The sequence below is a fragment of the Puccinia triticina genome, chromosome 1A, assembly GCF_026914185.1.
Source record: "Puccinia triticina chromosome 1A, complete sequence".
Classification (NCBI taxonomy): Eukaryota; Fungi; Basidiomycota; class Pucciniomycetes; order Pucciniales; family Pucciniaceae; genus Puccinia; species Puccinia triticina.
Window position 1 is genome coordinate 6,337,920 of NC_070558.1, and position 18,438 is coordinate 6,356,357.

General features: G+C 44.3%; 1 protein-coding gene across 1 annotated transcript; it reads left to right on the forward strand.

Annotated features, from left to right (window-relative positions):
• Positions 1-15,417: 15,417 nt before the first annotated feature.
• On the forward strand, positions 15,418-15,769 carry PtA15_1A693 (uncharacterized protein; the record flags this gene model as incomplete). The annotated part of the gene is made up of 2 exons (XM_053165747.1): positions 15,418-15,552; positions 15,614-15,769. The coding sequence occupies 2 exons, from the start codon at positions 15,418-15,420 to the stop codon at positions 15,767-15,769; spliced, it is 291 nt and encodes a 96-aa protein (XP_053016908.1).
• Between the last annotated feature and the right edge of the window lie 2,669 nt (positions 15,770-18,438).

The following is an 18,438-nucleotide window of genomic DNA, read 5'->3' on the forward strand; positions in this document are numbered from 1 at the left end:
TGTCCGGGAGGGATCCCTTCCGGACAACTGTTTTATGGAGCAGTTGACTGGGAGGGATCCCTCCCGGAAAACTGATACATAGAACGGTCATTTTGGAGGGATCCCTCCCGTTTGACTGATATAGGGAATATTTGTCCGTGAGGGATCCCTCCCAGAAGACAGGTTCATACAATAGTCAACCAGGAGGGATACCTCCTGAACAACTTATACATTCCTCCGGGAGGCATCCCTCCCGGTCAACTGTTCTATGTATTAGCCGGCTGGGATGGATGCCTCCCAGTCACCCATTGTATGAAGCAGTCGACCGGGAGGGATATCTACCGGTCGACTATTCTATTTATCAGTCAACCGGGAGGGATGCCTTTTGGACAACTTTTCCATGTATTAGTTGACTGGGAGGGATCCCTCCCAGTCAACTATCCTATGTCTTTGTTGGACAGGAGGGATCCCTCCAAGTCAAGTACTGTATGAAGCAGTCAGGAGGGATCCCTCTTGGTCAACGTGGGTGTATTTTGCCTAGTCGGTTGGCTGGGGGGATTCCTCCTGCTTTACAAAGGTGCTGACATGTACCTATGTGCTACTGCCTTGCCAGCTGAGCAACTCAAAAGTGAGTGCACTAAGTTAAGGTGCAGCTGGTGTGGCTAAGTAGAGTCTTAAAATACTGCTTAGCCTGGGCTGTTGAGTAACTTCCAAATATTCCAGGTTGTACCACCCTGGGATTTGTTTTGTATCAGGCTTGTTTCAAGGGGGACTGAACTCCAGTATACTGCATGTCAACTGACACCAGTTTCTTGATTTTTTTTCATAGTGTTCTGAGCCAAAATCTTCATCTCTAGGTGCTGCACCCGCTTCCTCCGCACCATCTGAGTTAGCCAAAGACAATGCGTCCCCTGGAACTTGAACCTCCTCCTCAGAGTCATCGGATTCTGCAGTGTGGTTGAAATCCGTAGAGCCCCGCGCATAAAACCACTTGACATGCATTGCCGCCGCCTGCCACTTCAAAAGGGTCCCGTCCAGCTCCTCCAGCTCATAACTACTGCCCAGAAATTGCGACACATTGCAATAAGGACCATTCCAGCGGCTAGCAAACAGCTTACCCCATTGTGACTTGAGGCTAAAATTGTAAAGAAGAACCAATTCCCCCTTGCAGAGGGAATCCCGCAGCCTATGGGAGCAGCAGCAATCCCAGTAACAAACCGCCTTAGCACGACTCTCCTTGAGGCGCGCCGCCGCCTTTGCAATAACCCAATCTTGCCGCAACAGTTGCTCTGTCCGCGCCAGAAGCAGGTCGTCCGCCAATTTGACTTTCCACCAATCTACCCCCAAATACGTGAACATCTCTATGTCCACCGGCAAGACTGGCCGGCACCCAAACAGCATCTTGTAGGGCAAATACCCCGTTGTCTGTTTGGTGGAAATCCGGTCCGCAAACAAGACGGCAGGCAAATACTGCTGCCACTTCTTACCATCTTTGCCGCACAGCTTCACAAGAGTGCTCTTGATTGGCTGGTGGCCACGCTCAATCATTCCTGCACAGCTTCACAAGAGTGCTCTTGATTGGCTGGTGGCCACGCTCAATCATTCCTGCATCCTCTGAATTGTACTCTGTCACCTTGCCAAACTTAGTGCCACACAACTCCACTAATTTCTGCAAGCAGCCACAAAACACCGCACCGCCAGCCCCAGTAACCCAGCTGTCACCTGCCCCAACCCAAGTTTACAGTAGTACATGTACATCCCAGGATACAAACATACATCTCCCTGTCAGGCTACACTCATTACATATTAACTACATACACTCCTTTATATACATAGTATGACATCATTTACACTGTTTCTGCAGCCTCAGACTTTGTGTATACACTAATTACCCCTATATGACAGCTCATGCAGTCTACTGACACCTCATGCATGTTTATAATGTTCTTTTGTATATTCTGACATCATGTATGCACCCCTGGCATGTTTAGAATGTTCTGCTGTATATTCTGACACCATTCATGCGCCCTTGGGGGGGTCATGACATCATTTGTATCTACTCCCACCAGCTAAAATCCCTGATCACCCTGTTGTCTAGATTAGCTGAAACCCTAACCCACAAGCCCCTTTGGGGCTCCACTTTTGTCTATAAAAGGAGCTCTCTCCACCCCCAGTGGTCTGCTCCCCAGTTCCTCACCCAGAACTCACAAGTCACCCAACACTCATCCACACTCAAATCCTAAAACCCTTATAACAATAAATCAACCCTTATAACAACAATTCAACCCTTATAACAAAGTAATTAAAACACTTACACGTTGCCAGTCAAACAGATTTCATCTGGAACAGACCAGACCTATCACTTAATAAAACTTGCCAAGCTGAGCTTGGCGGGTCTTGTTGACTGATAATAGAAGGGCATAGCTTGCAACTCCATCATACCCTTCACCATTCAGCAAAAGGGTTTCATTACCAATTTTGAGTCTTACACGGGCGCGGCCTAATGGGCCCTAAATGAGCCCACCTTGCTTGATTTTGTTGATTGACTGGAGGGGAGAGCTTTGAGTGGATGCTTGTAGAATGTATTGAACATATCTCGTGTCAGCCAAAGGGCTTCTTCAATCCAATTCTTTTCCCGACCAGCGATCTCAAAGTACTGGTCTTTGAAGGATGGGTGGAGTACTATTCAAAAGGTAAGCAGATAGGTTTTGGTTAGCATATTCAGATGGGATTGAGAAAAAGGGAAAACAAACCCATGGCGATGTGATACAAAGGCAAGCAGTCAGTAAGTGTATAATATTTATTGGTAAGCTGAAGGCCAAGTTGGCACACGTTTTGGAGTACGGGTGGGTATTTTTTGCCGTCTCCCTTGATCACATTTGAAAGATGTTTGGTTATCCTGTCTATGAAGACAATGATATTTGTCAGTCAAGCAGATCCAGACACAGAAATTTGGAGTGTTTGTTTGTAGAATATCTGCAAGATAGCCACAAGGTTGTGTGCCAGTGTATATCAACCTCGCCAATGTTATAGCCTCAAGGCATCCCAAATTTGTGGTCCTTTGGCCAGATGTGGCTGCCCGGCAGATTATAATCAGCTTTTGTAATGAATTCATCAGAGATGTGATCCGTTACCCACATTGCTTTCTCACATTGGATTATTCCTTCAAGCTGAGCAAAGGTGGAGTTCCATCTTGTTGGATGTCTCTTGGAATGCTGTGAAGTTTCAAGCAATCCATTTCTGCACATATTTTGATGAAATTGGCCTTCAAATTTGGTGATTTGCGCAGCTTCCAAGCTGTGGTACAGAACTAGAAAGAAGTGAGGTGAGTTTGCAGAACTTGCTCTTGCTTGGACATGAATCATTTACCCTTTTTTAAGCTCCTTTTGCCTGATACCGAAGTGTAGAGATTGTTATCTTCATCCTCATCACTCAAATCCTCAATGTTGGCCATAGATAACTCAGAATCCAACTCATTGTTGCGGTTCAATTCTTCCAAATCTTCACTGTCAGCAGGGTCTCCTTTGGCAGCATCATCTTCCCCACATATGGAATCAATGGTGTTGTATCTATGTTTCCATTGAGACCATGAGAATGATTTTCATTATTATTTAATGATAAAGCAACTTGCCTTTGGATCTGAATCTTGGCATCCTCATATTGTGATTCCTTGTCTGTTTCAATATTTGTCGCCCATTTACCAGGTGCTTTATTTTGGAGATGCTTGAACCGCCGCAGGATTGATTGGACAATCATATTAAGTATATGTCCAAAGAACCTGATCTAATGCGGTTCACCTTTGAAACAAGGCCATTTAAAATTTTTCATAGCGGCCACCATAGATGCATTGTTTGAGGCATTGTTGTCAAAATGCCACAAATCTGATTAAAAGCAATGAATTAGGTAATAAAAATGTATCACAAGAGGAAGGAGAGGTGAGGGGAAGAGGCATCAAGTTGGATGTACTTAATTATCTTGAACTTCAAATTTTTTAACCACCAACAACATTGTTTTGGCAAGATAGTCTCCCAAGCTGAACAAAATCAAGTGGCATGGATTCAAGATTAAATTTCAGCCATCCTTCTCCCCTAAGCGTTAAATGATTAGCCCATGGATATCCTGACCATTGGGTGACTGCCATGCATCAGCCCTGGCCCCCAAGGTACATGGCACCCACATGTTTCTGACCAACAAAAAAAATTAAAGATTATTGGATAGTCAGTTTTGGAGCATCACTGAAAGGCAATAATGATTAAATGAGCTGTCTACCTTTAAAACATCCCAGTAACTGTCTTGAACGGCAGTATAGAGCATATGAATTGATCTCAAAACTACCTTTGATTACCAGATGTAAACCACAAGTTTGCAAGATGTAAACCACAAGTTTACAAGATTTAAACCACAAGTTGACAAGATGTAAACCACAAGTTGACAGCATGTAAGCCACAAGTTTACAAGTTGTAAACCACAAGTTTGCAAGTTGTACACCACAGGCTCACAAGTTGTAAACCACAAGTTTACAAGTTGTAAACCACAGGTTTACAAGATCTAAACCAGTTTAAAAGATGTAAACCACAATTTTACATGATGCAAAAAACAATTTTACCAGATGTAGCCCACAAGTTTACAAGAGTAAACCACAAGTTTACAAGAGTAAACCACAATTTTACAATATGTAAACCACAGGTTTACAAGATCTAAAACACAAGTTGACAAGACGCAAACCACAAGTTTCCAGCATATGAACTACAGGTTACAAGACCGCAAGATTACCAGATGTAAACCACAAGTTTGCAAGATGTAAACTACAAGTTTACAGCATGTAAACCACAAGTTTAGAAGTTGTAATCCACAGTGTACAAGTTGTAAAACACAAGTTTACAATCAGTAAACCACAAGGTTACAGCATGAGATAAGTTCAGGCTAAAAGAAATTGGTTTCAGTAAAAACAAAAATAAGATAGAAAACAATGATGATTGATTTTTACCTAAAAGAAAAAGGAACAAAGTTGAGATGAGAACACATGGGCTAAGATAATAAATGAAGAGTTAGCTAATCATGGTCAACAGGATAGATGAGAAAGAAAGATAAAAAGATAAACCTGAGAATTGAGCTGCCTAGACTAGTGACCTTGACAAGGAACCACACTATGATTTGGTGTTTGACTTAGCCCCTGGCTGGAAGGAAGGTGTCAAGATGCAGGAAAAGAAATTGGTGACTGTCAAATGGATCAAGGAGTAGCACTCAACTGCTTTCACTTTGAAACCTTCACACCCGTTGATCATTGAAAACAAGTTTGAAGTCACAACCCGTACCACTGTGCGCCCACATATTCTAACAGAATGTAAACTACAGTTTACAACATGTATATAAACCACAAGGTTTCAAGGTGTAAACCACAGGTTAACAAGATCTAAACCAAAAGTTTAAAAGATGTAAACCACAATTTTACATGATGCAAATAACAATTTTACCAAATGTACACTACAAGTTTAAAAGATGTAAAACACAATTTTACATGATGCAAACAACAATTTTACCAAATGTGAACTACAAGTTTACAAGACAAAAACCACAAGTTTACAGCATGTGAACTACAGGTTACAAGATGTAAAGCACAAGTTTACAAGATGTAAACTGGTTGTTTACATCTTGTTAACCTTTGGTTTACATCTTGGAAATCTATAGTTTACATCTTGTAAACTGTAGTTTACATGCTGTAAAATTGTGGTTTACGTCTTGTAAACTTGTGGTTTACATCTTGTGACCTGGGGTTCACATGCTGTAAACTTGTGGTTTACCTCTTGTAAAATTTAAACCACAAGTTTACAGCATGTGAACTACAGGTTACAAGATGTAAACAACAAGTTTACACATGTGAACTACATGTTACAAGATGTAAACCACCAGTTTACAAGATGAAATTTTTTTTTTACATCTTGTTAACCTGTGGTTTACATCTTGTAGACTTGTGGTTTACATCTTGTAAAGCTGTGGTTTCCATCTTGTAAACTTGTGGTTTACATCTTTTACAATTGTGGTTCACATCTTGTAAGCCTGTTTTTACAGCTTTTAAACTTGTGGTGTGCAACTTTTAAACTTGTGGTTTACATCTTGTTAACCCTTGTGGTTTACAACTTGGAAGCTTGTGGTTTACAACTTGTAAACTTGTGGTTTACAACTTGTAAACTTGTGGTTTGCAACTTGTAAACTTGTGGTTTACATCTTGTAAACTTGTGGTTTACATCTTGTAAACTTGTGGTTTACATCTTGTAAACTTGTGGTTTACATCTTGTAAACTTGTGGTTTACATCTTGTAAACTTGTGGTTTACATCTTGTAAACTTGTGGTTTACATCTTGTAAACTTGTGGTTTACATCTTGTAAACTTCTGGTTTAATCTTGTAAACTTGTGGTTTACATCTTTTAAACTTGTGGTTCACATCTTGTAAACCTGTGGTTTAGAGCTTTTAAACTTGTGGTTTACATCTTGTTAACCCTGGTGGTTTACAACTTGGGAGCTTGTGGTTTACAACTTGTAAACTTGTGGTTTACAACTTGTAAACTTGTGGTTTACAACTTGAAGACTTGTGGTTTACATGTTGTAAACATGTGGTTTACATGCTGTAAAAATGTGATATACATGCTGTAAACATGTGATTTACATGCTGTAAACTTGTGATATACATGCTGTAAACATGTGATTTACATGCTGTAAACTTGTGGTTTACATGCTGTAAACTTGTGGTTTACATCTTGTAAACTGTAGTTTACATGCTGTAAACTTGTGGTTTAAATCTTGTAAAGTGTAGTTTACATGCTGTAAACTTGTGGTTTACAACTTGTAAGCTTGGGGTTTACATCTTGTAAAGTGTAGTTTACATGCTGTAAACTTGTGGTTTACAACTTGTAAACTTGGGGTTTACAACTTGTAAACTTGTAGTTTACATGTTGTAAACATGTGGTTTACATGCTGTGAACATGTGATTTACATGCTGTAAAATTGTGGTTTACATGCTGTAAACTTGTGGTTTACATGCTGTAAACTTGCGGTTTACATGCTGTAAACTTGTGGTTTGCATGCTGTAAACTTGTGGTTTACATGCTGTAAACTTGTGGTTTACATGCTGTAAACTTGTGGTTTACATGCTGTAAACTTGTGGTTTACATGCTGTAAACTTGTGGTTTACATGCTGTAAACTTGCGGTTTACATGCTGTAAATGTAAGGACCTCTGTTAGGTCCTTCACTACAGTTCAATGGAGTATGATCCCAGAGGATCCAGTGGTGGTTTTGGGACTAGACAAGACCTTGTGTCTTGGAGAGAATTTCTAGAACCCAGCAGTATGAATTGCACAATCTAGCTCAGTAGAAGGAATCAGCTTTTTCTCTACTATGTACAATAAATGATGAAGGGAAGAAGAGGAACAAGATTGAGAAAGGGAAATGTGAGACATACCTAGCTCAGTAGAAGGAATCAGCTTTTTCTCTACTGAGCTAGGCAGGTGCGGAGGCGTCAAGTTTAAAAGGTCGCGGTGGTGGGTGCTGAGCAAGCGTCTGGGACTGTTCCGTGAACTCCGAGTCAGTGTGGTGGCGAGGGGCTTCACAGTCTCCCCCCCTATAAAAGAGGAGGAGTCAATTTGTCGGGAGGGCGAGGTTCAGGTGGATCTTCGTTGTCCAGGAAGATGTATTGTTTGAGTTTGGATATATGAAATACCGGGTGCCGTTTGTCTGAGTCCGGCAGTTTGAGCTCCGCGTTGAGGCCGTGATTGAATACTTTCTTGACCTGGTATGGACCTTCAAACCGTTCCTTCAATTTATCCATGCCGCTTTGATGTTTACCTCTCCAGTCGGCGGAGTTGAGTAGCGCCCAATCATCCGGGAGTAATAGTGGTTGTTTACTTCGATGTTTGTTGTGTTGTCGGGCCTGTTTCACCCGACTGGACCACAAGGCATCTCTGGCATTGGCCCAAGCGCCCTCTTGCAGTTTTAACCAAGTAGATAACGCGGCTGGGGAATCAGTCGTGCCTTCAATTGATGGGAAGAGGCCCGGAGGTCTGCCAAACAGTAGCTTGAAGGGGCTATACCCGGTTGACACGTTAACAGCTGAGTTGATCGCCAGTTCTACGGAGGGAAGGGCGTCCAGCCACTTTGATTGTTTTTTTGCCGTGAACAAACGCAGTATTTGGCCCACTGTTTTGTTGGTTCTTTCGCTGCACCCGTCCGCTTGTGGGTGGAACAAGGTTGTCATGTGGAACCCAACGTTGAGTCGCAACATGAGTGCTTTCCAGAATTGGGATGTCCAGGCTTTGTCCCTGTCGCTGATGATAGATTTGGGTGCTGCAAATGTAGCCATCCAACCAGTGAACAATCTTGATGCTGTTTTCTCCGCTGTGTCTTTCTGCAGGACCGGTATGATCCGCGTGTAGCCCAATAGGCGACACGTACACGTAAGGATCATGTCATAGTGAGCCGCGGATTTCAGCGGTCCTTCAGCGGTCCAACGAAGTCAATGGCTAGATCTGTAAGAGGCACTTGTGGGAAGCTGGGGGTCGCCATGTTTCCGGCAGGAGCAGTGGTCTGGGCTTTGGTGTGTTGGCAGGTAGGGCATGCTTGGACAAATTTTAGTACATCGTAGGTCATGCGTGGCCAAAAAAAGTCTTGGCGCAGTTCTGTCAAGGTTTTCAGATGGCCCATGTGGCCCATTCGCTGGTGTGCTTCCTTCAGGAGCAAAAGTCGAAGCGCTCTGTCCGCAGGGATGACCAGACGCCCCCGTACAAAAAGAAATCCGTCTAATTCTGCGTAGTCGTTGTGTAAGGGTAGCGCTGATTGCATAGATTTGCAGAATTCATTGTTCTTGTATCCCATTAAAACCGCCTCCTTGATGCTGTCTGACAGTTCACTCAAGAATTTGGTGAGTGATGCTACACAGGCAACATCTGCGGAAGTGACTTCTTTGTCATCGGCTGGTGTGTCTTTCCGGGAAAGTGCATCCGCTACCGTGTTATCTTCACCCTTGATGTAATTGAAGTGTAGGTTGAAGTCTGCTAACAACTCTGTCCAACGCGCCTGCCATTTACTGAGATTTCGCTGTTTTGGGAGATGGATCAATGAGTGGTGATCCGTCATGACGTTTATCTTCATTCCCAACAGCAGCATCTTCCATTTTTGCAGGGCGTGGATCACGGCGAGCAATTCTTGTTCGTGGACAGGGTAGTTTTGCTCCGCGGCGGTCATGAGATGTGATTCATAAGCTATGGGAGAGGCTTCTTTCCAGTTGGCCCCTTGAAAAAGCGCTGCCCCTAGTCCCGATCCACTCGCGTCCGTGAATAGCCAAAGGGGGTTGTTGGACTCGTAGTCGACATTCTTCAGGCATGGTAGCGAGGTCATCAGTTTCTTGATGTTGGCAAATGCTTGTTCTTCTTTCTCGCCCCACCAAAAGTCTCTTGGCTTCAGTTTTGTGCTTGTCAGTGGGGTGAGTGTCCCAACGTACTTTTGGAGCCCCCAGATGAACTTTTTCATCCATTGGACCGTGCCCAAAAACTTTTTGACCCCTTTTGGTGATTTGGGTGAGGTCCAGCTTTGTACCGCCTTGACCTTTTCGCCATTGGGTTGTATACCGTTGGGGGAGATGTAGTGTCCAAGAAATTTCACCTCATTACGGAAGAGGAAAGTTTTCTTTGGAGAACAGTAGAGATTGGCCGCTCTAATTCAACCAAGGACCGCTCGTACATCTGATTTGTGTTGCTCCGAGTTCTGGGAGTATACCACTATGTTGTCCAGGTAAACCACACAAATTTTGTTGATCAGGTCGCCGAGAGCCTCTTCCAGTCGGGCTTGATGAGTGGCTGGAGCATTTGTCAGCCCCATTGTCATCACGCACCACTCCATAAGCCCCCAAGGTGTCTTAACTGCTGTCAGGGGAATGTCGGCCTCTCTCATTCTCGTCTGGAAAAAAGCATTGGTCTGGTCAATGATCGAGAAAATTTTTCCTGACGCGACAATCCGAATAAGTTTGTCCACGTTCGGCAACAGTGCCCTATCTTTCACCGTCAGGCTGTTGAGTCGGCGGTAATCACACACCCAGCGCGGCAGGGCGTCTGGGTCCTTTTTCGGTATGATCAGACTGGGCGACGCATATTGGCTGTTTTATCTTCTGATCCGGCCCGCTTTGAGGTGCTGATCAATGAGTCTTTGCCACGCCTTTAAGTATTTATGCGGGTATGGGTACTGGCGCTCGTTGATAACGGCTGTTGGATCCGTCAGAATTATGCGGTGTTGAACCTGCAAGCTAGCGTTCTGAATTTTCTTTGGGAAGGTCCCATTGGTAAATAGGCCGGCTTCCTCAGCTTTGCCGGAGATTGCAGGGATGTCAGCCGGGAAGAGGTCTGCAAATTCTTCCAGGATCTTCTTCTCAGGCAATAAGGTCATAGGGGGGGCCAATGTGGCTATGGAATTTGAGTTGTCCAGCCAAAAGTCGTGTAGAAGGATCCCCGTACAAAGGCATTCCACGGCATTTTTCCGGCTGAGGACGGCAAGGTCAAACCGATGGAGGAATGGCATCCCCAGGATCATGTCATACTTGCCGTCAATCTGGCCTATGCGCAAGGGGACGTCTTCAAAGGAGAGACCCAAGTGTGCGTCGCAGAGGGTGGCATTCAGAAATCGTCGGATGACTACGCGATCCGCTGAGTTGCCGCGTAGTGTCATTCGGACCGCTATTGGTCTTGTCAAATTTTGTTCCTCAAGGTTGGCCGCCAGTGCTGTTTGGCCCTTCATGAGGTCCAGTTTGGAACTGGTGTCTATCATTGCTCGGACCGGGATTTTGCCCAGTAGGAGTTCAAGAATAATACGGGCCGGTTGGCCCTGAGAGGAGGTTTCTGCCATTGCGCGAGTCAAAGGCAGCGGGAAGGGTTTGAGAAAAAAAAAGTGTAAGGACCTCTGTTAGGTCCTTCACTACAGTTCAATGGAGTATGATCCCAGAGGATCCAGTGGTGGTTTTGGGACTAGACAAGACCTTGTGTCTTGGAGAGAATTTCTAGAACCCAGCAGTATGAATTGCACAATCTAGCTCAGTAGAAGGAATCAGCTTTTTCTTTACTATGTACAATAAATGATGAAGGGAAGAAGAGGAACAAGATTGAGAAAGGGAAATGTGAGACATACCTAGCTCAGTAGAAGGAATCAGCTTTTTCTCTACTGAGCTAGGCAGGTGCGGAGGCGTCGAGTTTAAAAGGTCGCGGTGGTGGTTGCTGAGTAAGCGTCCGGGACTGTTCCGTGAACTCTGAGTCAGTGTGGTGGCGAGGGGCTTCACAGTAAACTTGTGGTTTACATGTTGCAAACCTGTGGTTTATATCTGGTAAACTTGTGGTTTACATCTTGTGAGCTTGTGGTTGACATTGTGTGGTGCTCCATAGCACATCACCTGTGGTATCTTCCCTTTCTTATTTCCTCATAGTCATAGATATAATCATCAATAGCTACAAGATTATATATTATCCTTTCACATATTCCCAAATGGTATTCCATATTCAGATTCCCCATCTCATTTTACCCCTACCTCCTCACTCACACTATACCCTAATTCCTCATTTTATCATAGTTATAGCCATTCATAGTTTGTACTGCCACTTCATCCCTCCAGAATTATTCCAAGTCATCACCTGCATAGTACAGAGTTACTTCTATTACTCTTCTTTCCTCATATATTACATACAGTACATACATATATTTCTACCACTTATTACACATAGTACATACACAAAATTCTTGCACTCTTCATTCAGTACAGTTCACATATCAAATATAAGAACATTTCCCATTGCCATCCTTCATCTTGTCTTTTTCACACCTGTTCATTCTTATTGGAGTACATCCTCACTTGGCACTCATTTTTCTTTCTCGTCAGTTATTGTGCTCCTCCTCCCTTCTCCCTATTGCAGAATCTCCCTTATATAAACCCCTCCTCAGATTTTGTATTCCCCCCATGCTGGTTTTATTATAGTTACCCCCCATAGTATTGCCTTCATCAGATGATTGGAGCCTTTTATCCCTCCATCATCACCATAGACTATTGATTATTTCTCCCCCCATATGTTTGGATATTGTATACTCCACTCAACAACATTGATTATTGCTTATTGATTGAACCTCATCACCCACCTCATTGAATATCATATTGAACCTCATTGCTCCTCATATTGAACCTCATTGCTCCTCATACTGAACACCCAATTTCTCCTCAGATTGCACACCCTATTGCTCAACAATTTCCACATCATTCCATCCCTCTCACCTTAGTAGAAAGTAGTCATCTCATAGGTATTAGTCAGTCTGATATAAAGTAGAAATCCAGCCACACCTATTTCTTATTTTTTCTTAGTGTTACTCTCATACCCACCAGCATTAGTCAGGAAGGCAGCTCTTGTATCAGCATTCTTAGCATAACCCACATTAGTACTAGTGTAGTTAACCATTTGCCTTCCAAGCTCTATTCTCCCCTTTGAGTAATTCAACAGCGGCCTCCATTAATTCATGGCACTTATCTGTTTCTGAGAAACGTTGGGTCCACCAGAGTGTTGATTTAACTTTGGGACAGTGGTTTGCCAATTGGTCAATGGGGGCAACCGGGGGACCAACAGGGAAACAGCCCATCTGCCCAGGGGGAGGGGCACTTACACCAGGAAAAAAAAGTAGTCAGTTGATGACAACTGACATAACACAGCTCTGGTTTCAGCTCCAAAGCTACTCCATCTGCTAGTTCAGGGCTGGCTGGCAAACAGCTCAGTGCCCATTTTGGCACAGCTGAGGCCTCTAGCTTGCAATTTTCACAAGCTGCTCCTCAGCTGCTGCTCAGCCTTGGCCCATGCCCAGCTGCCCCTCAGTCTTGGCACAGGACAAGCCACTGCTCAGCCTTTGCCTGAGCAAGAAAGGGTGTTGATAAACACACACCCATCCCCCGGAGGCACACCCTTGCCCATGCCCTTTGAAAAGGGCATGTGGGACCGCACGCCCTTTATCAAGGGTGTGCAAGTCAAAGGGCATGCACACCCCTGTATGGGCGTGCAAGGGCATGCACACCCCCACATGGGCGTTCACGGGCGTGCACCATGGCTTGTTGGGAGCCCCTCGGCGGGCAGGTGCAAGTATACCTGCTCGCCAAGAGCCCCTTGGCGGGCAGGTGCAAGTATACCTGCTCGCCGAGAGCCCCTTGGCAGGCAGGTGCAAGTATACCTGCTCTCCAAGAGCCTCTTGGCGGGCAGGTGCAAGTATACCTGCTTGCCAAGAGCCCCTCAGCGGGCAGTTAAAGATACCACCTCACCCTCGGAGAGCAGGTATACATGCACCTGCTCGCCAAGAGCCTTGCCTGCTCACCGAGAAGGATAAATCTTGGCAAGCAGGTATACATACACCTGCCCGCCAAGCCTGCTCACCGAGAGCCCCTTGGCGGGCATGTCAGCCTTAGAGTCAACACAGCTGACCTAAAGTCTGCCTCTTTTCTACTTATTACATATGAAATTACTTCATATCTTTTTCATCTTAGGGGATATCCTTGTTTTGACTTCATATTCTGTTTCCTCATGCAATTTTAACCCTAGTTACAACTGACCAATTCTTTGTAACTATACTCCTTCCCTGAGTTCTTGAGTTGTGGCGCACATGCGCAGTTGTGACGTGTCAGCGCTACCAAGCGCGCCAAACCACATGTACATATGTAATTACATAAGCAAACTGTGAAAATTTTTGAAGTCAGGATCCCCCTTGCCTGAGGAGGATCTACAGACTACAGCACACCAGAACCACACCCCAGATAACCCAGGATCACCACCAAAGAGACCACCACGCTCCCAGTATACCTACCGTCACAGGCGCCTAGGATACTGACAGTAAGTAGACTCTTTTCACTGAACCTTGCTTATCCAGAGTGAAACTCTATTGCTCTTGATTGTTTCTTCTTTTCTTCAACTCTTTCAATCTTAAAAGATCAAAAGGTTATCTCTGGTTAAGACCTACAAAACCAGAGCAGAGTAGTGACCCTACTTCTGAATCCCACCAACATTTCCCTGTTGTGAGTGGAGGCTGTTGCACTCTTTCTTGGCCTTGCACAGCTGGCATCCAACTTTTCCAGGTTGAGAATAGCCCAGATCAATTAATAAAGACTTAAAGTCTAGGCCTGATCTTCTCTTTCTCTCTCTTTCTCTTCCTCTCTTTCAGTTTGTATTTCTTTATCCCAAATGATCCAAACTATTCCCCCTCCTTTTCCTTGTGTCCTGCTGTCACATAAGAGACACAGGCTCACAGGGCAGGTGCATTTATACCTGCTCGCTGAGAGAAATCCTTGGCGAGCAGGCATACATATCCCACCTTGCGAAGAGCCTCTCGGCGAGCAGGTATACTTGCACCTGCCCGCCGAGGGGCTCTTGGCGAGCAGGCTCAACGGGCAGGTGCATGTATACCTGCTCACCAAGAGAAATCCTCGGCGAGCAGGCATAGACCTCTTGGCCAGCAGGCATACATATCTCCGCTTGCCAAGAGCCTTGCCTGCTTGCCAAGAAGGATAACTCTTGGCGAGCAGGTATACAAACACCTGCCTGCCAAGCCTGCTCGCCAAGAGCCCTTCGGCGGGCAGGTTCAAGTATACCTGCTTGCCAAGAGGCTCTTGGGGAGGTGGGATATGTATGCCTGCTCGCCAAGGATTTCTCTTGGCAAGCAGGTATAAATGCACCTTCCCACCGAGGGGCTCTCGGTGAGCAGGTGTATGTATACCTGCTCGCCGAGAGGCTCTTGGCAAGGTGGGATCTGTATGCCTGCTTGCCAAGGATTTCCCTTGGCAAGCAGGTATAGATGCACCTGCCCGCCAAGGGGCTCTTGGTGAGCAGGCTTGGCAGGCAGGTACATGTATACCTGCTTGCCAAGAGGCTCTCGGCGAGGTGAGAGCTGTATGCCTGCTTGCCAAGGATTTCTCTTGGTAAGCAGGTATGCATGCACCTGCCCGCCGAGGGGCTCTTGGTGAGCAGGCTTGGCGGGCAGGTGTACACCACCGCTTGAATTCAAATGGTGGTTGACGTGCGCCCCACGGCGCAGTTGGGGTCTGGTTGGCCCAGGGGGGCGCCAACCTGTGCGCCTCAAGTTTGACCGCGGGCGCGCAACCTGGTCAAGGATCAGTTGGGCCCCCTTTGGCCCTACCCATCCAGCTCCGCTGGCGCGCCAACTCAGCCAACATTGGCATGTTGGCTGAAGTGGGATTACCAGCCCGTCGGATGGGTTGGCCTTGGGTCATGCGGCCAACCCATCCCCGTCGGGGCCAGTGTGCCCGGAGAAGGCTGGTCAGCACACCGTGAGGCCAACCAGCATAACAGCTGGCAGTGCTCTGAGCCCGCCCGCTGCATTGAAGCAGCCACCAACGCACCCGACGCCTCACCGACACAAGCACAAAAAAAATGTCACAGCCTAAGCGATCAAGCACCCCCAACGCTGGGGCCAGCTTCACGCGGCCAACAGCCAAGGACCAGGTTCACGCCGCTGTGGCTGACACCAAGGGGCCACCCCGCCGTCCTGCGCACAGAATCTCACCGGTATGTATCTTTTTTTACATCCACACTTCCATTCTAACCTCGCATCTCCTCCTTGTTTCAGACCAATACCTCCCCGCATCAAAACTTGCAACAAAGTCGTTGTATCTTCAATCAAAAGAACGGCTCCGGGAGCTTCAGAGTCTTGGCCAACTACCTCAGCCTGGCGGAGCTGAAGAAAAACGCAACGGCCAAAAGATCCAAACGAACTTGCCATTAAGGCGTTCAGCCCCCACCGCAATTGTTTGAGTTGTTGGCCAACCAAGAACAAGCCAAAAAAAAACTGGTGTATTGATGTACAATGCAAAAATAATGTATCCTTAACTATGTAGCTGTACAACTTGTTTGCTTTACATGAGATTTGGATCAACAGTTGAAGACAACGCCAACGCTGTTGTCCTCTTCTTAGCTTTAGTCTTTTCCTTTTTCTCTGTAACTGAACACCATTTTTGAAGGCCATTGTGCATAGTTTCCACCCACTGGAGTGGCTCTAACGTCTGGATGGCAATATCCAAGATTTTCCTGTGAGCAGCCAACAACAAAAGCAAGGCAGCATTGATTATAAAGTTTTCGGTGTCTTTGTGCGTTAGTTCAAGAGTTTTTTATTACTCTTTCTTCTCTCGACTATCGCCGTCCTTGTTGCTGTGAGCTTGCAATCAGCACGGCGGCAATTACGTTGAACATTCAGGCCGCTCGTAACGGCCTACAGGGTCCAAAGAGACATACATCAGTCTAAAAGCGTGTATAATTCAGCAAACCAAACTCAAGGGCACCAAAGATTTCACAAACAATCTTTTCGGGGTTCTTTGGATCTCCCTCATCTTGTAATCCAAGTTTTCGTCCCTTTTTTGAAATACTGTTGTGTGAATAAAGAAAGCGCGCAAATGGGAAGGCTTTTCGACAATCCAGATGGATTTAATGCGCCCAACGTGAGTTTGAGAGTTATCCAGCTGAGCTCCATTGAACTGTCAACAAATAAAAAGATTCAAACAAATCAATTTGAGTCTGGCAGGAATAAGAAATTCAATTGATAAATACCAAAATAAAATAATCCTTCTTGAGAATTTGCTTCTTGGTGAGGTTCAATTCAGAGATTTGACTGATTTTGTGGCCAGGAAGTGAATTCTTCAAGTCTTGAGGAGTTTCTAACTTATCACTATCTAGTACTAACTGTTTCTTTATGGAGGGATAATTGGTATTTGGAAAGGATATAGAGTGATTATAGCCCAAAGTTTGCTGGATTAAGGGGTTATTTTTAAATATATCTGTGACATGTTTGGAAGCTTGAATGAATTTTTGTTGTTTTTTGTCAAAAAAGAAACCAGTAGAGAAAATTTGGCAGAAAATGTGATAACTTCTGAATGTAATAGCTATATCTTGACCAGGAATTTGGCGGTTGGAGTGAATTGAAGAATTTCTGAGAATACCATTATAGCTTTCAAATAATTCCGTCAAAACAAGACAAGGTGGACCAAAGAGGAGGATAGATTCCAGAAGATGAATTAACATATGGAATTTGGCTTTATTTACCCATGAGGCGGAATCTTCAATGATTTGATTTAAGAATATATCAATCAAATTGCGCATATCAGAAATATACGCATCCATATCTTCAATATGAGTCTGGAAGATTAAAGAGCCCAGGAGACAGAGAGAAGACCAGAGATTGATGTCGGATGGAGTCATGAACTGGAAAAAGATGAAAGGTGCGGCTTGGAGAATTATTTTGAAATCTTTACCAACAAGGCTTGAAGAATATAGCACCATACTGGTGGGTCAAATGGAGGGGATATTTAAAGAGAATGTGTTGAAAGAATACCATAAGGCCAAGAGTTCTTCTTTTTGATTTGCGTTCAATCCATTCATAAAATCTCTGAATAAATATTTTACTGCACCAAGTAAAAAGACGTGCAATACCTCAACCGGTGTATCTTTAACCATGTCAAAACCTGAAGAAGAAATAAACAAGAATAACACAGTCAAATATAAATACCAATTAAACAAAGCAACAGAATAAAAACCTTTGAGCTCCAAAAATTGATTAAACATTTTATTATAACTGTGTTCTTCCAAATCCAACAACTCTTGCGGAAATTCTTGATTCATATGATATGGTAAGTCTTTGCCGTTGTCAGGTAAAGCAAGCAAAGCAATCTTCTCCGCCTCAAATTTGAATATTTTTTTGCAGAATTTTCAATTAACTTGATCACGCACACCCAGCTCTGCAGATTTTGCATCTAGTTTGTCGAGATTTTTAGTTTCTTTTGCAAATATCCAGAGTTTTTTCAAGTCTTCTGCGGTTTTTCCCATGCTTCTGAGTTGATTTGGACACTGTTTTGTTCAAAAAAACCCGCAAAAATCAGATTTAACTTCTAAAGTAGAATAAAAAAGACAAAAGGACAAAAAAATAGATACATTTGATCCATGGAGGTTTTTCTGTAAGAATTGGGTGATGTACGGCAGTTTTTTTTTGGTCTTTCAAGGTAGCAGAAGTTAAAGTACAGTATCAACAAGAATTAAGTGAATTTCCCGGCACAGGCGTGTTAGTGAGTTCGGCGTGGATTGGAGAATCTCCTGTAACACATAAGACGCTGGCCATCACGTCAACTTTGCCGCCAATTATACGTCAAATCCGTCTGAAAATGAGAAGAGAATTTAAAAAAAGCACCGTCAATTAGAAGATGTAAACTAAAAAGAATTGAATCTGATGGATTTAAAAAAATAAAATTTGTACTTTAACTGTTCAATTACCAGTGCGCCCAGGTCCAAAGCGCCAACAATATTTGAAGTACAAAGAAAATGGCAGTTGAATTGCTGATTTGAAAATTGAGGCGGTAAGCCGGAGAGCGTAAAATAATAAGAAATATGTTTATTCCACTTTTTAGATTT